The 20,793-nt window shown below is 36.5% G+C and overlaps 2 protein-coding genes and 1 pseudogene across 5 annotated transcripts; 1 reads left to right on the forward strand and 2 right to left on the reverse strand.

The window, feature by feature from the left end:
- Positions 1-365: 365 nt before the first annotated feature.
- On the reverse strand, positions 366-1,718 carry LOC109083715 (annotated as a pseudogene).
- Positions 1,719-1,938: 220 nt separating this feature from the next.
- On the reverse strand, positions 1,939-6,903 carry LOC109083714 (acyl-coenzyme A thioesterase 11-like). The gene is made up of 13 exons (XM_042763019.1): positions 6,898-6,903; positions 6,163-6,255; positions 5,875-6,010; positions 5,403-5,561; positions 5,176-5,326; positions 4,493-4,631; positions 4,263-4,318; positions 4,019-4,085; positions 3,847-3,930; positions 3,587-3,720; positions 2,743-2,874; positions 2,555-2,681; positions 1,939-2,302 (listed from the first exon to the last, which is right to left on the reverse strand). The coding sequence occupies exons 1-13, from the start codon at positions 6,901-6,903 to the stop codon at positions 2,144-2,146; spliced, it is 1,443 nt and encodes a 480-aa protein (XP_042618953.1). The 3' UTR covers positions 1,939-2,143.
- A 3,217-nt stretch (positions 6,904-10,120) lies between these two features.
- ssbp3b (single stranded DNA binding protein 3b) lies at positions 10,121-19,961 on the forward strand. Of its 4 annotated transcripts, none has more exons than XM_042761984.1 (17): positions 10,121-10,315; positions 10,978-11,050; positions 11,205-11,266; positions 11,725-11,809; positions 14,200-14,289; positions 15,657-15,728; positions 15,928-15,987; positions 16,100-16,159; positions 16,253-16,377; positions 16,945-16,993; positions 17,104-17,139; positions 17,243-17,297; positions 17,500-17,564; positions 17,762-17,834; positions 17,936-17,964; positions 18,453-18,551; positions 19,002-19,961. In XM_042761984.1, the coding sequence occupies exons 1-17, from the start codon at positions 10,260-10,262 to the stop codon at positions 19,029-19,031; spliced, it is 1,119 nt and encodes a 372-aa protein (XP_042617918.1). In that variant the 5' UTR covers positions 10,121-10,259; the 3' UTR covers positions 19,032-19,961. The 4 variants fall into 4 exon arrangements, with proteins under 4 accessions (XP_042617918.1, XP_042617920.1, XP_042617919.1 ...); XM_042761983.1 differs by having other exon boundaries at positions 10,123-10,315; positions 18,999-19,960; XM_042761986.1 differs by lacking the exon at positions 15,657-15,728.
- The last annotated feature ends 832 nt before the right edge of the window (positions 19,962-20,793 follow it).

Below are 20,793 nucleotides of genomic sequence, written 5' to 3' on the forward strand. Positions count from 1 at the left end.
GACTATATCTCCTGTGACATACTGTTTGATTTATCTATGCTCAGATTTAGAGAAAACAGTGTGTGAAAACTGATATCAAATCAATTTAAAGAAATTGGTTCCACTATCAAGGGCCTTCAGCATCCCCAGTGACATCACGAATGAATACTTTAAATTGGAGCACACAGGGAAAATGCCTTCTCAGGAATCCCAGAGTTCAACACATTCCTCCAGATTAACCTCACACAAGCTCTTTAGATCATCTTGAACACCAAAAACCACAGTCACAAAACCCATTTTTCCATCCAGGCTTACAGCCAAAGAATGTATGAAGGTGTCACTTGATAGATCTGTGCCAATTCAGCAGCTGCTGATAATAGATCTACTTCCGACTTTAACTCTAGCATCCAGTCTGGAGTATTCCACAACACTGCCTTGGGATACAGTCACACTGGGATGCAGGATGCTGTGTGTCACGCAAACTCTAGTGTTCTCTGATGTTCTCCAAGTCGCACACACTGAAGGCAGCAGAGAGCAGGCCGAGTTCTGCTCTGAGACAGGAGTCAGCGGTGAAGTGGAACAAGTATTCCTCTGTGGTGCCGACATGATAAAACTTGGAGTTGTTCAACAGGATGACGTTGAGTGCTGTGCCTTTGAGACGAAGGAAAATCTTTCTGCGAATCTCAACTAGACTGTTTCCTTCTTTGTGACGTTTTTGCATGTAATCCACAGTAGCTCTTTGCCCCAGGGCTTGAAGGAAGTTTCCATAAGCATTGATTTCACATGCTGGAAGGCTGATTTCACTGAACAAGGTCAGCAGGGTCAAAGCAGTCCCGTGATAAAAGTAGTAAGTGCTGTCAGTGTAAACAAACTCCTTTCCTTCCCTCTTGCATACGGCATTGCATATGAATATCTTTTTGATGCTTGGTTTGTGCAGAAATTGAGAGCAAGTCCTGTATTATATCTCTCTGCTGGTTCTAGAAAAAAAACTCCATGAGTGGTACCAACAGAGAGAGAGGATGGATGTGCCGGGGGGGGGGGGCATTCTTGTAAAAACATTCTTGTTTTCCAAACGATGTTGTCATAGCAACTTTTATCAACTTTTATCTCATTCGGCCAACATGTATTAACTGAATGGCATGTTTTAACAAGAGAGAAGATTCAAATCATTGCAGTGCAAAATAAAATATATATTATTTTTTGCTATAGTTCTCAACAGTCGTAGTATAACAGGAGGATCTTTAAATGCCAAGGCAAGTTAAGCTTGACAATAAATAGAGATGAGCTACACTAAATTTCTACATGTAACAGTATTTATTTAAAAAAGTCCTGTTCAGCGAATGAGCAGTGTGAAATTCAATGCATTGTTCTGGCCTGACACGAAAAGGTAGACTCTAACATCCGTCACTAACTAGACTGAAAATCTATGCAAACATGATTGTGTATGTCCCAGGAAGTACCACATATCGACCTTGCCACCTGTTCGAAGTTTATTCATTTTACTTTGAGTACTTTGAGTCATTGAGAACGACAACAGTGCAATATGCTAGCTTAGACTTCTGGAAGTGGCATCTGTAGAGAATTTTACACTGTTACACATGACCCTAAATTCTAGCTTAAAGTCTAAAAGGTGAAATATCTAAAAAAGTGAATTATTATCTTTTTTAAAATATAATATTAATATTCATCAAGGCTACATAACAAAAAAGTTCTCTATATATTTATATATTACATATGGAGTTTCAACAACAACAACAAAAACCCTGATAACAATACTAATGCCTTTTTTTAAATTCAAAAATGTATTAATTCTGTAATTTGTCTGGTTAGATATTCATTATGTATTTATTTGTATGTTTTATTTATTTATTTGTATTTTTTTTTTAATTATTTGTATTTTGTATGTTCTATTTTGTTATGTTTAGTTTGTAGGTATGGTACAAAGACGTACCTTTTGGCTGTTGTATCTTTGGCTACCAGTGACAGTTTTGTGCCTCAATTTTCTGAGATGGAAAATAAGAGTTTTACGTACCTAAAATTCATGATATTTTATATTAAACTGAAATGTGAATATCTTTGTCAACCCTATATATCTTGACCCTAATAATTTTTTATAGAAACTAAATCAATTTCTGAAGAACATAGAATGTTGAATTCAGCTTTCTCATAGGGTGGAGGTGGGCAGGGAAGCCAGGCTGTCTTTATTCTCCTCCAGGAAAGCGCTACATGAGGCGAAGGTGCAGTAGAAACTGGAGGAAAGCCCAGCGATGTCAGTGGAGATATAGGGCAGCACGCCAGGAGTGGCCTGGTTGTAGTAAGAAATCTGAGAGAAATGCATACATAAGCATGTAAGCCAACGCACTTAACCTTCAGTACTTTAACACCTACATGACAGCACCAGGGACCACTCGAAGCAGTTTCTAAACATGAGTTATAAACAGTGTTATTGGCTAATGTACATGCACATTATTTCAGTTAAAGAGACTGCTACATTTAAAGCCGTGTTAATTCTTGAACTTTGACTCATTTGCTCATTCAGTATAAGTGTCCGTTAGGCTTTCTGTGTATTTATTACCTTAGTGAAAGAGTTTTCCTCTTCCCAGATACTGAACCCAGCACAGAGCACCTCTCCTCTGTTGTAGTCTTCAGTGGGAGGGTACGCAGGCAGGGTCACAGAACGCAAGGCAATCAAATAAGGGTCTCTAAAAGTGACAAAGATGTAATAACTGACACAATATAGAGATTCTGTAGGAGTTTGTTTACCCAGAATCACAAGGGCGCCTTCTGGAGGCTAGGAGGATGAAGTCCTTGACTTTGCCTCGATTAGTCACAGAGGGGGTGACAATACGGTAGATGGTGTCTTCTTCATCCGAGTCAGTTATCACTTCACACTCTCTGTATTAAGGCATATTTATTATGGTCAGTTATAATATCATAATGTGCTCTACATTAAATCAAGTCATTTGAAATTGGCTGATAACTTTGCTTTAACTGCCAGCCATTGTAGCAAACAACGTGTAAGATATAAATTAAAATGACACTTGTAAAAGTAGCATTTCAATTAAATTTATGTTTATAGACTTTAATGAAATTTCTTTAATTAAAAAAAAAAGTCTTTAAAACGTAATAAGACTTTTAAAATGTTTTTGCAAAAGTCTCACATGTTCACCAAAGTTGCATTTATTTGATAAATTCAGTAAAACAGCAATATTGTGAAATATTACAACTATAACTGTTGTCTTTTTAATTTTTCACATGTAATATATTCTCGTGATGGCAAAACTGAATTTTCAGCAGCCATTACTCCAGTCTTCAGTGTCACATGATCTTTCAAAAAAACAAAACAAAACATTTTAATATGCTGATTCGGTGCTCAAGAAACATAAAAAACGTTTCCAGTTATTATCAGTGTTTTATATACTTTTTAATATTTTTGTGGAAATCATAATACATTTTTTAGGGTTTTTTGATGAATAGAAATTTCAAAAGAACAGCATTTATTTGAAATAGAAAAAAATAAAAATTCATTGAAAAATGGCTGTTAAACATCTGTCAATTATAAAACTCAAGAATTACTTTTTCATTATTTAAAATACATTTGACGTACTGGTAGTGGTGGTCCCATGCCTTCCTTCGCCTTAGATCAGACAGTAACAGAAACACCCACTCGGCTGCCATGGCCACATGAGTCTCCACCTTAAAGCACAACATCTGGTTCTCCTCAAGTGTGTATAAACTCACCTGGGCACAATGTTTAAGCTCATAAATTTCTCTCAAGCTTCTACAGCATTTTTGACTCAAGTCACCCATGTAACCTCAAAAGGACAAAATGGAAACTTTAAAATTAAGTTAGCAAAGCTTGTCCACCTTATTCTTCTCTGAGGTTAAGACCCAGTTGTTACGGGCAGCCAACATCTTCAGTGCCGAAACATTATTGTAACTGAGGTACATCTGCCAAGATATGGAATAGTCACATGATCCAACAAAGCATGTTGAGCAAATCCATCAGATTTATAGTTACTAGAACAGGTTACTATACCTGGTTACTTGGGTCCCAGGGAACCGAGAGAGGAACTTCACTTTGTTTGCAGGATATTATGTACTTCCTGTAAGAAGAGAGCATACTCATGTGATCTAGTGTCCCATGCTGGTCTGCTATGCAGGAATTTTTATAGTTGTAAAGTTAACTTTGAATATGACATACAGCCAGAGCTTATAAATAGGCGTATGATATAAGAATATGACATAACCTGTTATAATAGATAAAATCTTCAGAATCCTACCTGTCAAGGCGGATTTTCTTTCTGGCTATGGCTTCCTGAAAGCGTCTTTTACCATCCTTAAAAAGACAGAATGATTTTTTATTTAAATAATAAGATACAGTTTTAAAAACTCAAGCACTTCAGTTCCAGCATTCATTTTGTTTCAACCTCTTGAACTCTTCTAACAATCTCCATCAACAAGTTAAACTCTTCCACCATGTGAGGGATTGCAGGAATGTTACAGCGCTCACCACAGGCTCAGGCCGTATCCTTGGCAACGTGCATGGCTTCCTGTCATTGTCCAAGACCTCAAAGGTCATGAAGGCGGTGTTGATGTGTCGCAGGGGCTCTCCACCCTGATAGGCCTCCGCACACACTCCCACCTCCATACTGGAATAGCACACACAAAATAACAGTTGTTCAAGTTGTTCAAAGATAAATCAGGCTTCCTTGATTCATGCTTGTAAGTGATACGGAGCCATAGCTTTTACTGGTTATAATAAAGGTGTATACTATATTACTGTTTTTAAATCCGTAGTCTACATAGTGGTACTGATCCATAGCATTTATAATACAATAAAATAAATATGATAAATACATTTTATAATATAAATATATATAACTGTTAAAAAGTTTGGGTTTGGTCTCTTATGCTCACTTATCTATTTGAATATATTTTAAAATGTAATTTATTCCTGTGATGCAAAGCTGAATTTTCAGCCATTACTCCAGTGTCATATGATCCTTCAGAAATCATTCTAATATGCTGAATTGGTGTGTAAGAAAGAGTTGTTATTATTATGAATGCTGAAAAGCGCTTATAATTTTTGTGGAGACTGTGATAAATTTTGTGACCCCAAACTTTTGAATGGTAAATATATATACAGCCATAGCTGTCCCAGTGGTCCACAATTTTTTCTTGATATAGATGTACCTTTTCTTGAAAGCATTGTTTACGACTGACTTCAACACCAGCCTGTCTCCAATGTGGGACGGCCCGCGAAAGTGGAACATGTCTATGCTCTGCAGAGTTGGGTGAGCATTACACAAACGACTAGAAGAAAATGCATATAGAGAATTATGCACTGAAACTCCAATGCGTATTCATTTCAATATCTTTTTTTATCATCAGATTTGATTGTAGTAGAATAGTGACTGTACACCTGGCAGAGATGCTGGCTACATTCTCCATCCAGGCCATGATTTGTCCACCAAATGTGCTGACCTGGTGATTAGCATGAGGCGGGAGCACCAGCTCAACGCTTTCTACCCGAGTCCGCTCCGCAGGCACCGCTTCCTGGTAATCCAGACACTCACTCACTGACAAACAGATAGAGCACCACTTATCAGAGCTATTGCATATTCCAGTCTATTTATTCTACACACTTCAAACCATGTGACCTTTTGTAAGTAAACGGTGAAGGTTTACTGCACACATATATATACGCTTAAATGAGTGTTGGTGGCATTATTATGAAGAGACCCCAAACAAACCGAAAGACACCTTTAATCAGAACTCAACTTCTGATTCATGACTCATTTTATCTGGCAAGTGTTCCTGAGGCCTCTCTTCAAAGTCTTGCAAGTAAACAAACACACCTGGAGAAAGTGAGTGAACAGTGTCTCCGCTCACCTATCTGACAGGAGCAGCTGCTAAGAAGATCGTTAATTATCTCTGCATGGATCAGTCTCATCCTCCTGCGCTCGGCTGCGAGGCTGTACTCCATCTGCTCTGCCTGCATGTGTGGAATCACCTGCTTCAGCTGTAACTGTGCAAACCCAAACACTGTGCTGATGAATCACAACTCTTAACAAGACGTGGACCAAATCCAAGATCTATTTCACAGATCTGAATCAAGGGTGTGAAAACTTGTGCCTAAAATATTTTGGCTTTGATTTAGTTTGAAGTGATATTTCTTACCTTTCCTGCTTCGGTTCTTCGGGCCACAAAGGTGGCAAAAGGTGGCCACTGTCTGTTGCTGAAGAGATCTTCACAGCTCACCAAAATCCCAACCTGAGACAAAGACTTACATCATCAGGCATACTTCATTTAGAAGAAGTTTTATCCAAAGCAGCTTACAAATGAGAAGCATTGCAAGCAATTTATCATAAGGGTCAACAATATTTGCAGTAGACAATGTCAAGTTTCCAGTATACCTATCTGCAAAGAAAATATGTTTCCTTGAATATTAACAGTAAATAAATTTAATTATTTAATGTATAAAAATAATACATTGTGTTTAATGTATTAAAATATATTGAATAATTGCTGCTTTTCATTTATTAAAAAATATGTGAAAATTTACTTTTGTATCGCAATGTATATAATTTGAAATTAAAAAATAAGCATGAAAATATAAACACTCGTTTTCCATATAAGGAAAAGTTTTACTGAATAGATTGCATTATATTTTCTATTATATTCCCATATATTTTTGTTTCGTAGGGGTAAACTAGATTAGCTCACAAGCTATGCAGAAATGTGAATTTTTTTTGGTTGTGGATTAATCAATAACCAAAATTGTGCATGTTAACAATATCAATACTTGTTTTATTTTTAAATATTAATTTATATATTAATAATAATTTCTGCTCACTAATTTGTGATGCATTTCACTAAATAGTAGTAGATGGTAGATAAATAGTTCCCACAAACCTCCATGCTGGATGTGAAGGCTCTGTTGACTTTGGCTGTGATGTTTACAACCTGTCCGACCCTGAAGAAACCGAGCACCACATTTTTACAATGAACAAAAACTTTTTGTTTCAATTTGAAATAACTAGTTCCTGTAAATGTTGTTACCCTATGGTGGTTTCAAAGTGAATGTCATCCACTGAGGCTGTGATGCAGGAGCAGCCAGCATGTCTCTCAGCTGGAAACAAGTCAGCAAATATTGATAATTAAGAAATGTTTACACCCATAGTAAGCATTTAAGCAGGTTCATCTGAAAAGCAAATACGCAAGTATGTAATCCTGAAGGAAGAAAAAATGTTCCACGCTACAGTACGAAGTGGAAAACAAACAGGCCTGCACAGCTTATTTTAAGCAACGTTAAGGGAAGCATGTAAAGCTGTTACCAACCACCATCTGTGCTCTTCACAGTGCTACAAAGGTTTAGCCACATTCTTAGCTGAAATGCTTTTGCCTTTTATCAGTTAAATATGATTAACAATCATTCCAAATATTAAACTTTCTCACCAGCCCGTTACTCTGTTTATTCACAGTAAGAGGATGGAACAGTCCACAGTCCAAACTGCACAGACTGCTCCATCTGTGATGTCTAATGACACTTAGTACAAGCATATGGTATGGAGGTGTTTCCATGAATACTGAAGGTGACAGCAATGATTCAGAGTGAAATTAAATCACCTTGAAAGAATATTCTATAGTGTTTAACTTGAAATACTTTTACTTGATCATTGGCATGGATAATTTAGAAAATCATTTAAGAAAAAAAAAATTTAAATAAATAAATAAATGTTTGTTTCATTCAAAACAGACCAGACAGGCAGGCGGTGGAGTCCATCCATTTGAGGAGCTGCCCAGCACTGAGTTCTTCACAGTAGTTTGCATGGCAGGGAAGGACTATCTGGCTCATCTTTACTTCAGTTGGGTTCCTGTACATCTCCCCATTCTCCAGAATAAACATGCAGGGCTATTCCAGCAGCACATTATCCCTGGGCTCATTCGCCATGACTAGGGCTCTGCTGGAGCAACATACCTACATTTTAAAATGTTTATCTTTGTGCATTTGGTGATGATTAGCATTGGGGTCTTGAAGGATATCAGAGGGTGGAAATCAAAAGGTCAGGAAATTTAGCTTTTAGGTCACAACCTATTGTATAAAGTGGCCTTGTATAAGAATGTGCATGAATATCAGGACAGGTAACTGCTGTCATCTTCACAGGACTCATGGTCAGGTCATGGCACATGAAATCATCACACATGCTCATATTTCTTTTTAAGCCTTACATGTGATCATATGTGATTCCAAGTGCATGTTATACAGTGACATAATGTGGCCTGTCCATTTTGCTTGTTTTCATAAGCCACAGCAATCTTGAGTCAATTCAAAAGGGATTAATCCACCAATTCAGTTTAAAAAATAAGTCTACTTTAAAGTGCAAGGCTTGTAACAGATTTATAATCTAAGAAAATTCCTTTTGGAATTAATGTGCAACATCTTTACTTCATTTGGGTTCCTTTGTTTGTTTCATTTCCTTTGTTTCATAGCCTATGCGAAGAGATGATGACTAAAAATCAGGAAAATCAAACAAAATCATAAGAGATCATTTAAAACATCAAGAATGATTATTGGATGGATTACCCAAGCTGTGTGTTTTCCAATGTTTTATTTTCTAGGTGCCAGATTATATACAGGACAATGACTTTTTTGTCTGTAAAAACGACGTGCCTGTGCTCAGTCAAATAGTTCGGCTGTGACACGTAACTACAGAACATATTAAATTGATAGCTCATATTCCATTAGTTTCCAGGTTGAATTTACAAGCATAAAAAAGCATAAAAAACTTAACCAGTCATATAAAATAATCAGTGTGCTGTTATTCAGCATCAAAGCGCAACTCCTGTTCATTTCCACTTCAAAAACCTGTCATGTGTCAGACCTGAAGTAAGCGGTGGAAGTAATGTAACCTGTTGTTGACTGACATCATTTTACTCAAATAGTTTTCATTGTAATGAGTTGCAGTGTAGATAAGTTATAATACTACGTAAAGTTGTTAAAAAGTAAGTTAGCCTATTGGTTATGCATCTTAATAGGCTGTATATAGGCTGTATATTATTTTACAAGAACATAACGTTGCTGATATTTTGCTGATTTTTATATAAAATGAATGATGAGGTTTTTTAAAGTTTGCACAGCAGGTTATTCTGTGACATTCCAAGTGTCAAATGCGTCAGAACTAAAGTACTAGTACTTGGGCAGACTAATGACAACAAAGTAATGAGCAAACTTACATGAATATATGTCAAACCACTCTCATTTGCGCGAAGAAAGAAACAATGTCTGCGTGATGTCTCTTTGTAAGATGTATTAAAATAAATAAACAAACAGACAATTCACATTCCCAGTCAAACAAAAGTGTCCACACTTAGCTCGACTGTTTCAATAAGCCCAATGAAGTTACAGTGCCGCCCAGAAACTTTTTTTTAAACTGGGCTGATTCCATTACACAAGGTCAACTCTGCGCTTATGGAATTAGTGTGGAATAAGCTAACAATATTTCTCTATTACAGAAAAAAAAAGAAGAAAAAAAAATAATAATCCGCGTGTAGGGTTTTAACCATTTAGTTAATGTAAGAATTTGCTTAAGAAACATGTTTTCTTACCCTATGTAATTACTTTCAAAGCATTTCTGAATCTAAATTTATTGCATTTGTAAATGTATTGCAAAGAGTGCGATACGCTGATGAAATGTGCATTTTATATAAAAAAAACTTTAGAGGTAAATATGAACGCAAATAAATAAGAAACTATGTCTAATAGTGTGTTTTGCGTTACAGTTATTATTATTATTATTATTATTATTATTATCTGTAATTAATAAAGACTATTTCAATAATTTCCAAGCCATAATAATATATAAGAGAATGATTAATCTTAATTCCCTTGTTGTATTGCGATTTCTCACAGTTTTAGTATTATAGCACGGAACCCATTAAGGCAACACAGTAAACAAATACAGGGCTAATTAATGTGGAGCGCTTAATGCAACCCATCTTCAAAGAATCACAGGAAATTGGAGGAAGGAGCTATTTGGTCACCGAGCATACGTCACTACAGGGCACACGCAGGAGAAATGGCGCCCTGCCATTGGTCATTTGCCCTTGTCAATCAAACAAAACAACCCCCCCCCCCCACGCCCCAGTGGTCAAGGTTGGTTGAGAAGGCGTCAGTGTGTTTAGTTTGTGCAGTCGAACCTGGAGCAGTGACAGATGAATTGTCGAAAATAGAGAAAAAGGGAACGCGGGCAACTCTCCCGTGCACACAAAAAAACATGTTTCCTAAAGGCAAGAGCTCCGTCGTGCCATCGGATGGTCAAGCTCGGGAAAAGTAAGGTCTTTTGAACATCGCCCGTCGTGCGTGTGTTATTGTGTTGGATGTAGCCTATTGTTAGGGCAGTATAGGCACGGCTGCATATGGAGCGTATGCTGCTGCTATAGGCTTCGTGAGAGCGTTGAATCGAAAGTGCCCGTCCGTGCGCCATTCTGGGGTCCCCCATGCCACAGAGCTTTCGCCTCTGGTTATTATGATGTGATCCAGAATAAAAACCGTGCCTTTTTAAATCACCTACATTTCAATGTATCCATTTGAAATAGTTTCTGCATGCGGGACGGGCGCTTCGGTGTTCCTTGTTTCATTTTGCCTCAGACGCCAGTCTTGGAGGGGAGTGGGTGCCGTCTTTTGTTTAGTTTTTATGCATTTTGCATGTTCTTGAGATGCAGGCTTGCTCAATGCGGGGTTTATAAATAATAAAAACTCATGAATAAATTAATAATGTAAATTATGGATAATTATAATAATTTTGTGTTAATATAATGGCTGTTTTCTTTGGATAATACATTCATTTTTACTATAGACACTGTTTAAGTATAAATCAGAGAGGAGTGTGACAATATTTATGTCTTGAATTTGTCCTCACCATCCATATTATGCCTGTTTTGTAATTAATTGTTGCTTTAACTTAATATTGTATTCTCTCTGTCTTATTGCAGGTTAGCTTTGTACGTGTATGAGTATTTATTACACATTGGTGCTCAGAAGTCAGCGCAGACTTTCCTGTCAGAAGTAAGAACCCGAATACTTTTGATTTTTTTTTTTTTTTATCTTTTTTTTTTAAACAGACACAGTGCAAACATTAAAACTGAAAAGGTATTTCCTATGCACGTATAGACTGTAAAAAGATCTTTAAAAGATTTGATCATTTTCTGGTCCATTTTAGATCCGATGGGAAAAGAACATCACGCTGGGAGACCCTCCTGGGTTCCTGCATTCCTGGTGGTGGTGAGTATTTTGAGTCTATTTTGTCTTTTTATAATATGAAAAGGAATAGTTGATGAATAAATGAAAATTCAGTCAGTATTTACTCACATTCGTGTCGCTGCAAACCTGTATGACTTGTTCTGAAATTCTGAAGATTGTACTCTTTTACATGCAGTTACAATAATGGGGACTGAAGCTTTCATGATTTTTTGAAACCATATGCTGCAAGAAACAGACTGAAATTTGTGTTGTTATTCCCCGAAATTTTTTTTTTTTACCACACACAGCTGTTAAAATGTATAATTCATTGTTATTCCATGAAAACTTCCTAACAAAATCTTCTTTGTTTATTCCACTGAAGCAAAAGTCGTAGTGGTTTGAAATGATGGGAGGATTAGTAAATGATGCTATCATTTTTGCATGAACCGTTACTTTAAGCCCATCATTGGGCTTATTTAATCACTTTTTCTCTACCCCAGTGTCTTTTGGGACCTCTACTGTGCAGCTCCTGAGAGGAGAGACACATGTGAACATTCAAGCGAGGCCAAGGCTTTCCATGACTATGTGAGTACAGAAAAGCTCAGACTGTTTCCATAATGTATGCCGATTGGAGGACAAAATTGCATTTCATGTGCCTGAGACTCTTGCAGACTCTAGAAGAGTCTCTGTGTTTTATAATAAGGAAATGTGTACAGTGCCGTGTGTGAAGGATGTAGTAATCACCCCTACAATAGCAATGATGTCAGCAGGCTTTTCCATGGAATCTTTACTGCTTCTAGTCAAAGATGGTATGTGCCTCGGACGATCAGCTTTGACATGTACTTGATGTTTGGCTGATTGGAAATCAAGGTCTGCATGACCAAAGATTGAAGTCAGGACAGCTCTTATTATTGATCTTTACGTGGCACTTTTTAAAATTGAATTGCAGACAGATGCCCTTTATAATAGCATGAAGTTACTAACAAATCTAATTAAAGCATTTTTAGGTAAGTTGAGATGAAATGTAGCATCTCTAAATCTCATTTCTGTGCGTTTTCCCAACAACTTGTATAGGAATGAATGTGCGACTCTTAGGCCAAAATCTCCAGCTTTAATCTCCTACCAATAATATATGACTGTTGTTGTCTAGCCGCAAGCTTTAGTGAGGAGCCACAGGTCAGAGGTCATCTGCAGCGAGTCTAAAAATCAAACCCTTGCTCCTCTGTCTAGACCTCCTAATCTGAAAGGATGCTGCTGTACAGGGATACATGAAACATTATCCGTCATTTGAATATTAGCCGCATGTTCAGCGTAGCTGGATCTTCAGGAGTGTTATAGGGCATTATGTTTTGACGTCGTTGTGCGATCGCCGCAGTCTCCTGCCTTTTGTGCCCAGCTGTGGTCGGGACCGTGGCGTCAGGTCTGTGCTCTCTTATTCTCCAGAGGGTGGGGGAGGAGGCTGCGCCCTCTTTAAACAGTGGCCATGTTGTCTTCATGCTGTGTCAGGGGAAACACTCCCCATCGGGCTGCGGTGGGGATGGAGAGTGATTGATGGCTGTCATGGAGCCTGTCGGTAGGCAGATTGAAAGGGAGGGAAGAGACAGATGGAACGAGGTGCATGGAAGCGTACTTGGAGCGTGAGGGATGGATGAGCTGTGCGGAGCAGGGCTGTGTTGGATTTGTTTAGTCAGGGCAGTTTAGTGATATAATGTTGTTAGTTAGCTTATGTAGGGCTGTCATGAGGGTACCACAACCAGAACGTTTTCCCTGCAGGCTTAACTCATCCTTGAATGATTTTCCTTGGTTATATGAGATATTTGAGCTAATCCTAAAGCAACATAAAATGACATTCCCACCCCTTTCACTTCAGAAATATGATTTTCTGAGCGAAACAAGACATTCAGCAAGGGGAGGAAGGACAAAAGTTGATTTTAACCATTGAGAGTTGATTGGATCATGAAAAGTAGGCGTTCTGTTTAGAATGTCCTTTCATTTTGTTGGATCGCTCACCTTTTGAAACAGGAAATGGCAGCCTTTGTGACATCAGCCAAAACAGAAGTCTTTTTGGAAATGAGCAAGTGATTGAATTTTACTTCAAATGTTAGTTTTCTTTGGAATTACATGCACCATGGTGTTATTTTAATGTTATTTATATATTGTTATATTATTAATATTTTGTATTGGTTTTATTTTTATTTTCAGTTTTTATTAAAAAAAACTTGCATATTAAACATTTATAAATTTATATTTTATAAACTTTATATTTTTCATGTAATGAATACATTTCATTTCAGCTTTATTTCAACAAATGAAGGCTATTTAATTTTTTTTTTTTTAGTTAACTATAACATCACTGAATGTGAATATATCCAGAAAATATTTATTTTTAAGAATGTGATTTGGATAGATTTTGATTTTGTTGATTTTAAAAATAAAAAGTCCTCTTGGCCCTTGAACTGTGAACTTGAATAGTCTGAATGAAAAGAGTAGCTGTTCTATTGTTGCGGATCAGTCTCAGCCTGACTCTTCCCATTGGCCGGTTCTGATCTGTGTTGCTCCATCAGGGTCAGCTGCTCTTCTTTCTTTCGGTCTCCTTCCTGTGGTATTTCACAGAGGTCTCTGAAAAGCCTTGCTCTGTTAACTCGGGCTGAAGTGTGACAGGCAGCAGACCACACTGTGCTTTTTCCACTGCCATTATATGCATGATCAAATCCCTGTTGTGCTCTGAAAACTAGTTTTTCCTCTTGGTTTTGTAGACCTTAAAATTGGATTTTACACCAGTCAGTTGTGGCTGTGCTGTTGGCTTTATTGCTTGCTGTTAGAGCACAGATTTATGAGTGCTAGAATGCATTAAGCTGCATTTTGTACTTGTGGAATAATCTGTTTTCCTAGGGAAAAAAAATCAGTGCTTAAGATGTACAAATGTTTTTCTCCCATTTAATGTGTTTTTTTTTCTTAATGATTTGTGCCCACAGAGTGCCGCAGCAGCCCCCAGTCCTGTTCTTGGGAACATGCCACCAGGAGATGGCATGCCTGGTGGACCCATGCCCCCTGGATTCTTCCAGGTTAGATCATCACCCTCTTTCTAAACCTCATCTCTTGTGAGATATTTTTAAGATGTCACTGATCCAAACACTGGATAGACTACCAGTCAAATGTTTGGTCACATTGAATTAATGTTTCTCATGATTTTAAAAAGCGGTGTATCTTTTTTATAGTAAGTGTTATAAATATTTATTATTATTGTTATTATTATAATTGTTATTATTAAATGTATGTGTATATATAGGTTTTAAATGTTTTTTAAATATTGTTTTTGTTGTGTTTTTGCTTTTAAGTTTGTGTCAATTAAGTTTATGCATGCTCTATCTCTAAAAAAATATACAAACAAATATTGCAATATTTACAATATTACATATCTTATGTAAAATTCTATTTGTAGATTTTCTATCTATTTTAACTTTGAAATAAATTGAAATAAATGTATTATACTTGTTTTATATATATATATATATGCGCTATGTATTATACTTGTAATATATATATATATATATATATATATATATATATATATATTTATGTATTATACTTGTAATATATATATATATATATATATATATATATATATATATATATTTTAATAATAATGATTTGATAAAATACAATTATATTTCAATTTCAGTTATATTTTTTGAAAGTATTATGCATATTTATTATTATTATTAGCTAGTTATGTATATATAGTTTTACATTTTAATATTTATATGTAATGTGTATATAAATAAATATATATTTAACTTAAGATTTACAAGATATATATAATTTCAAAATAACAATTAATGCTTTTATAGTATACAACAAAAGATACTTCATACTGTCAGACAGTGAATTTTTGCATTCTCATGCAGAAAAAATATGCAGCCTTCTGTCTGAGAATTAATAAAAAGACACTTTCTCATTTATAAATCTTAAATCTGATTTTGTTAAAAAAAAAATTGTATCATGAAACCAGTATCATAAATTATATTGCATCATGAGTTGAGTGAATCGTTACATCCCTATTTAACCTTAATTAAAAACGGGAAATGATGGGGCCACTTTGACCTCTATGTAAATTCTGTTGCTCCTTTTGAATTCTTCATAACTGTTAAATTGTGCTCTTGCTGATCCTTTTTGTTCACCCATTGATTCATTTGTTTGATTAATTTGCCCATAATGCTTTGCTCTTTCAGTGTGAATTTAGCTGTTCAGCCACCAGTCACTTCTCAGTGTGTTCTGTGGTGTTGTCTCTTTCCAGCTCTTTAAATAGCCTAATGACTCTCTTTTTTTTCTTTTTCTTGTCTCTCCATTGCCCTCTTTATCACTTGCTACCTTTCCCTTGCTTGGTCTCTCGCTCCTGCTCTCCTCTCGTGTGGTCTCTTCACTTTCTTAGGGCCCTCCCGGCTCCCAGGCCTCCCCTCACGCTCCTCCTCCCCCTAACAGCATGATGGGACCCCACGGCCAGGTAGTGGCTCCTGTCTATTCACGGACTATTTCATTTGACTGATTCTGCTCTCTGTATTGTTTCTCTCACGCTGACTTTCTGTTAGCCTGCTCTGCTGAGCTGTGGTTCCCCCGTGTTCTCGCAGGCATCTTTGTAACTTGATTAGATTCAAACCTTATGTGAGTGTTACAGATTTCTGACAGGTCGATTTGTGTTGCAGCCTTTCATGTCACCTCGCTTTGGTGGGGGACCACGACCCCCCATCAGAATGGGCAACCAGGTGAGTTCATCAATGTGGTCTTGATGTCAGCCTTCGTAGCTTTAATTAAAATGCCCAATTAAATAATAATAATAAAAAAAATGTGTATCTAAATGTTTCGACACTTTTCCAGCCCCCAGGTGGCGTTCCAGCCGCCCAGCCAATGCTCCCAAACATGGATCCCAGACTACAGGGTGAGCCTAAGTTATAAGTATATTTGAGTTTTCAAACATATTTTAAAGCTGCAGACAGCCTAAAATGATTTGACTTCTCCTTTCCCCGTCTCGGGCCGATGCAGAGGATGAATGTTCCTAGAGGAATGGGTCCCATGGGCCCCGGCCCCCAGAGTTTTGGAGGAGGGATGAGACCCCCACACAATTCAATGGGCCCTGGCATGCCTGGAGTGAACATGTAAGACCTTTTGTGACAATACAGATGACCATTCAAATGTTTGGGGTCAGTAAGATTTCAATAAAATTAGTATTTTTATTCAGCAAGGACACACTAAATTGATCAGAAGTGTCAGTAAAGACATTTATAATGTTATAGAAGTTTTTTTTTTTTTCAATAAATGCTGTTCTTTTGAACTTTTTATTCAGTAAAGAATCCTAAAAAAAATTATCAAACTAATAAACAGCATGACTGTTTTGTTGTATTGATAATAATAAAAAATGTTTGTTGAGCACCAAATTAGCAAATTAAAATGATTACTGAAGGATCATGTGACACTGAAGACTGGAGTAATGATGCTTTAAAGTTCCTTTTCTGTTGTAATATTTTAAATTGTAATAATATTGCATAATATTACTGTTTTTACTGTATTTTTGATCAATGAATGCAGCCTTGGTGAGCATAAGAGACTTCTTTCAATAAGAATTAAAAAATCTTACCAACTCCAAATTTTTGAACTGTAGTTAATGATGTAAATGACTGATTAAATGGAAACTAAATCCTCTTACACGTTATTTTGTTTTATAGGGGCCCTGGAAATGGCAGACCACCATGGCCAAATCCAAATGCCAACAATGTGAGTCAAAATTGTTCTAACTAATTTTAAGTATTTTATAACAATAATCACATTTATTACTATAATCAAATGCTACATGCCCGAACATATTTCTGTTTGTTTTGGTTTAGATGCCATATTCATCACCCTCTCCTGGTGCTTATGGGGTAAAAAAAAAAAGTTCCTAATCTACTGTACATTTTATTACTATAATAATTTATAAAGACTTAAGAGTATGACTTTAAAGCTTAAATCCATTGGTTTCTCTAGGGTCCACAAGGAGGGGGGCCTCCAGGAACACCTGGAATTGTTCCTAGTCCAGCAGGTCTGTTTGTCACACAATCAGTTCAGAAAACACTCTGAAATTCAACTGAGAGTCTTTCATAACCTTCTCTATTGGATTTAGTTTAACTCTGATTTCTATAGATGTCAGAATTACCCCAGGCTTTGCCTAAAGCAGAATATTGATTGTTTAACTGATCATGCAGAGATTTCCATCCCATTAATGAAACATCTCTCACCCTCAGACTCCAACAACTCCAGTGAAAACCTGTACACCATGATCAACTCAGGAGGTGGAGGCCGCAACAGTGTAAGAGACAAACCTGCTGACTCATTTCTCAGAGGCTCACCATTCAGAAATTGCTTAGTGAATTACATTAGTGCAGCAGAAGTGCCCTTGGCTGTGTTCATGTTATCCTTCTTCATCATTACTGTTTGATGACAGAACATGTCTGTTTTTTTTTTTTTTTTTTTTTTTTTTATATATATTCTGCTGATTTTGTCCAGTTTCCCATCGGCCCAGGCTCTGAGGGCCCCTTAGGGGCCATGGCAGGAATGGACCCGATGCATATGAATGGAGGTAATGCAACTGTAAATACACATTTATATTTGAAATTTAACTAAATAAAAACGTTTCTATTGAAAACATTTTTTTTTTTTTTTGATCTTCTGACTTTATAGGTTCAGGAGACCTGGATGGACTTCCAAAAGTGATTATAATCTTTCTATTAGTATTTCAAGACCACCACCATTATATTTGGTTGTAGTCACATTTAGATGTATTTCAAGAATATTTAATACAGTGCGGCAGGAATGGGTCCAAAAACATGGAAATGAGTTAGCATTTTTGCACTTCTGGTTCAGTCATCCTGAAGTCAGTGGGTTTTTGGTTAAATGTCCGAAATGGGGTCTGTGGTTAACACAAACTCAAGACTATTGCCAGTTGTATTTAGGCTTCAAAGATGTGTTCATATGTAAAGATTATCATGATAAAGGAAAAAAAAACAAAAAAAACACAGGGCTTATTTTATGTAATAATCCAAAAGCTAATGGAAAAATTATTTTGGGTTTTTGGGAACTAGGGTGATGCTAATTTACAGGTTGGCAATAAATAATCATCTCTGCAGCACTCTTATCCACTACTTATTTCACATACTATATGAAAACTTGCCAACTGAGTTTCACATCTCATCATCAGAATTCTCCTAACAACATGAGTGGCATGAGCAATCCACCCGGGACTCCTAGAGATGAAGATGTAGGAGGCAGCTACCTTCACTCCTTCCAGAATGAGAATGTAAGATTCATCAACTTTTACATCCCTTTATGTTATATACTACAACTGGGTTTCCCAAACTGGGGTTTGTGAGCTAACAATTAAATGATGAAAATTTAAAATGTTTTTCATTTAAAAATTATTTATTCAATCAACATAATAAAACACCTGCTAAAATGTATCAACTTAAAATCTCAGTTTCAAATCTGTACTTCAAGCAAATATCTTTTTCAAAGAGGTTCAGCTGGAAAAACAAGTTTGGGGATCCCTGTATTATAGCTATGTTTTGAAAATGCTAGCTAGCTATGTAGCTTAACAATGTGCCATTACCAGGCACAGCTCTCTTTTTGTCCTACAATAAAAATGGTGTGCTGGCACAATGCAACACAACCATCAAACTGGAGTAAAGTGTGTTTGTACTTTTCCTGTAGAGTGTATTAACTTGTTTGTTTCTTTCTGTCTTTACAGCAGTACTCTCCTTCCATGACCATGAGCGTCTGATGCCAGTCTGTTTGCTCCATTCTGGAAACTCACAGTTGGCCATCGATGACATAGACAGAGTACATGTACAGGAAATGGAATTGGGTGGGACTGCCCTGCGTCCTCACAAGTGGTCTCATGCAATATCAAAATGATTTTTGTTGTTCCTTTTTTTTTAAATGGCTAGCAAACGTTTTCTCCTCTCTCAGATCGGAAGATCTAGTGTGACTCAGTGCTCCTGGATTTTTAGTTTTCTTGTTCCCCTCAGAGGCCATCTCTCATCAAGAAGAAAAGTATGATTACTGCTGACATAATCGCTGGATGTGTGTACATTTGGTGGCGAAGAGGAATAATCGCAGTTTGCTCTCTCTGGAAATCCGACATACATGTCAAACTTCAGCATGGTTTACACGTACGAAACTTCCTCCGACTTTTTGACACTGAACTCTCATACGTGGCCTTGAATTCTGTGAATATTTTATTGCCTTTCGATGACCTGTTTTTATTTTTCTCCAGTGAAATGCGTCAAGTGGTGAGAGAACTCTGTATTTTCTGAACGGGGAAAGACTCGCAGTTGTATTTTACTCGTACACTGTCATTTTTGTCTTCAAGCATTATAAGCAGCTGCTTTTAAGGAATAACTGCATTGACGGGTCCCGTCGTGAAGATGACTTTTTTTTCGATTTCTGCACTGATTTCATGTTCTCTTATTTTTCTGAAATTTAACTGCTGTCTCAATCTTTGGTTAAAGACTGAATGATTCGCTGATCCTCTCAGATGCTGACCCTGACAAACATACTACCTATGAGACCTTCTCAGAGCTCCTCAGGCGGGTGACTGGATTATGCGTCTGTTTGGGTCTCCCTGCAAAAAGTTTGGCCATTGTTGGGTTTGATTGACATGATGAATTTGTGATGGTTAAAGATTCCCATATCATGTTTTTATTTTTTTTTATTTTAAATGTGTATATACAATGTATATAAATATATATATATATATATATATATATATATATATATATATATATATATATATATATATATATATATATATATATATATATATATATATATATATATATATATATATATATAAAATGTATGTGTAATTCCCTCCCACGTGCCTCTTGTTTTAGCTCTGAAATGGTTTGATGTTGGTTCAAAGGCATCATCCCATAAGGATGTTGCTTTTGTAAGCCAGACTCTAGTGTGTTTGGATTTGTGTTGTATTAGGTTTCATTTGAGCGACATCAGACAAAGTCATACTACAGTTAGAATGGTAACTTATTGTATTTATACAGACATTTGGTCATTGTTTTACATTTTAGTAGCTGTTTTGCACTGCTTTTGTTAGCTTGTGCATCATACTTTTAATTGTGGGCTGAATAGGCTTGTTTTCTATATTGACTACTAAATTATTTGGCTCCTTTGAGGATTTTCGTCTTATGTTTTTCTGTCATTCATACTAATTCAAACAGGAAAGCAGCGTTTCAGCCTACCTTTGGTTTCCAGTGAATCGCTTTTTAAGAGAAAAGGGAAAGCTCAATGTGAAATGATTTTAACTTTGGAAAATGATGTAAAGCTGTTGATGTTCCCCAACTTCTTTAGGGTAGCATCTCTCCAGAGGGCCAAGATCCAGCCATTTGAATTCCATGTAAATCATTCTCTTTGAATCAGTGAACCAGTTTCGATGTAAGATAAAGTTGTTCCCAAATTGTCCCAAGACTCTGTCTGTTTTCACTCATGGTACAATACATGTAATGTTTTTTTTACTAGGCAGAGCA

This window comes from Cyprinus carpio, chromosome A8 (assembly GCF_018340385.1).
Source record: "Cyprinus carpio isolate SPL01 chromosome A8, ASM1834038v1, whole genome shotgun sequence".
NCBI classification, from domain to species: Eukaryota; Metazoa; Chordata; class Actinopteri; order Cypriniformes; family Cyprinidae; genus Cyprinus; species Cyprinus carpio.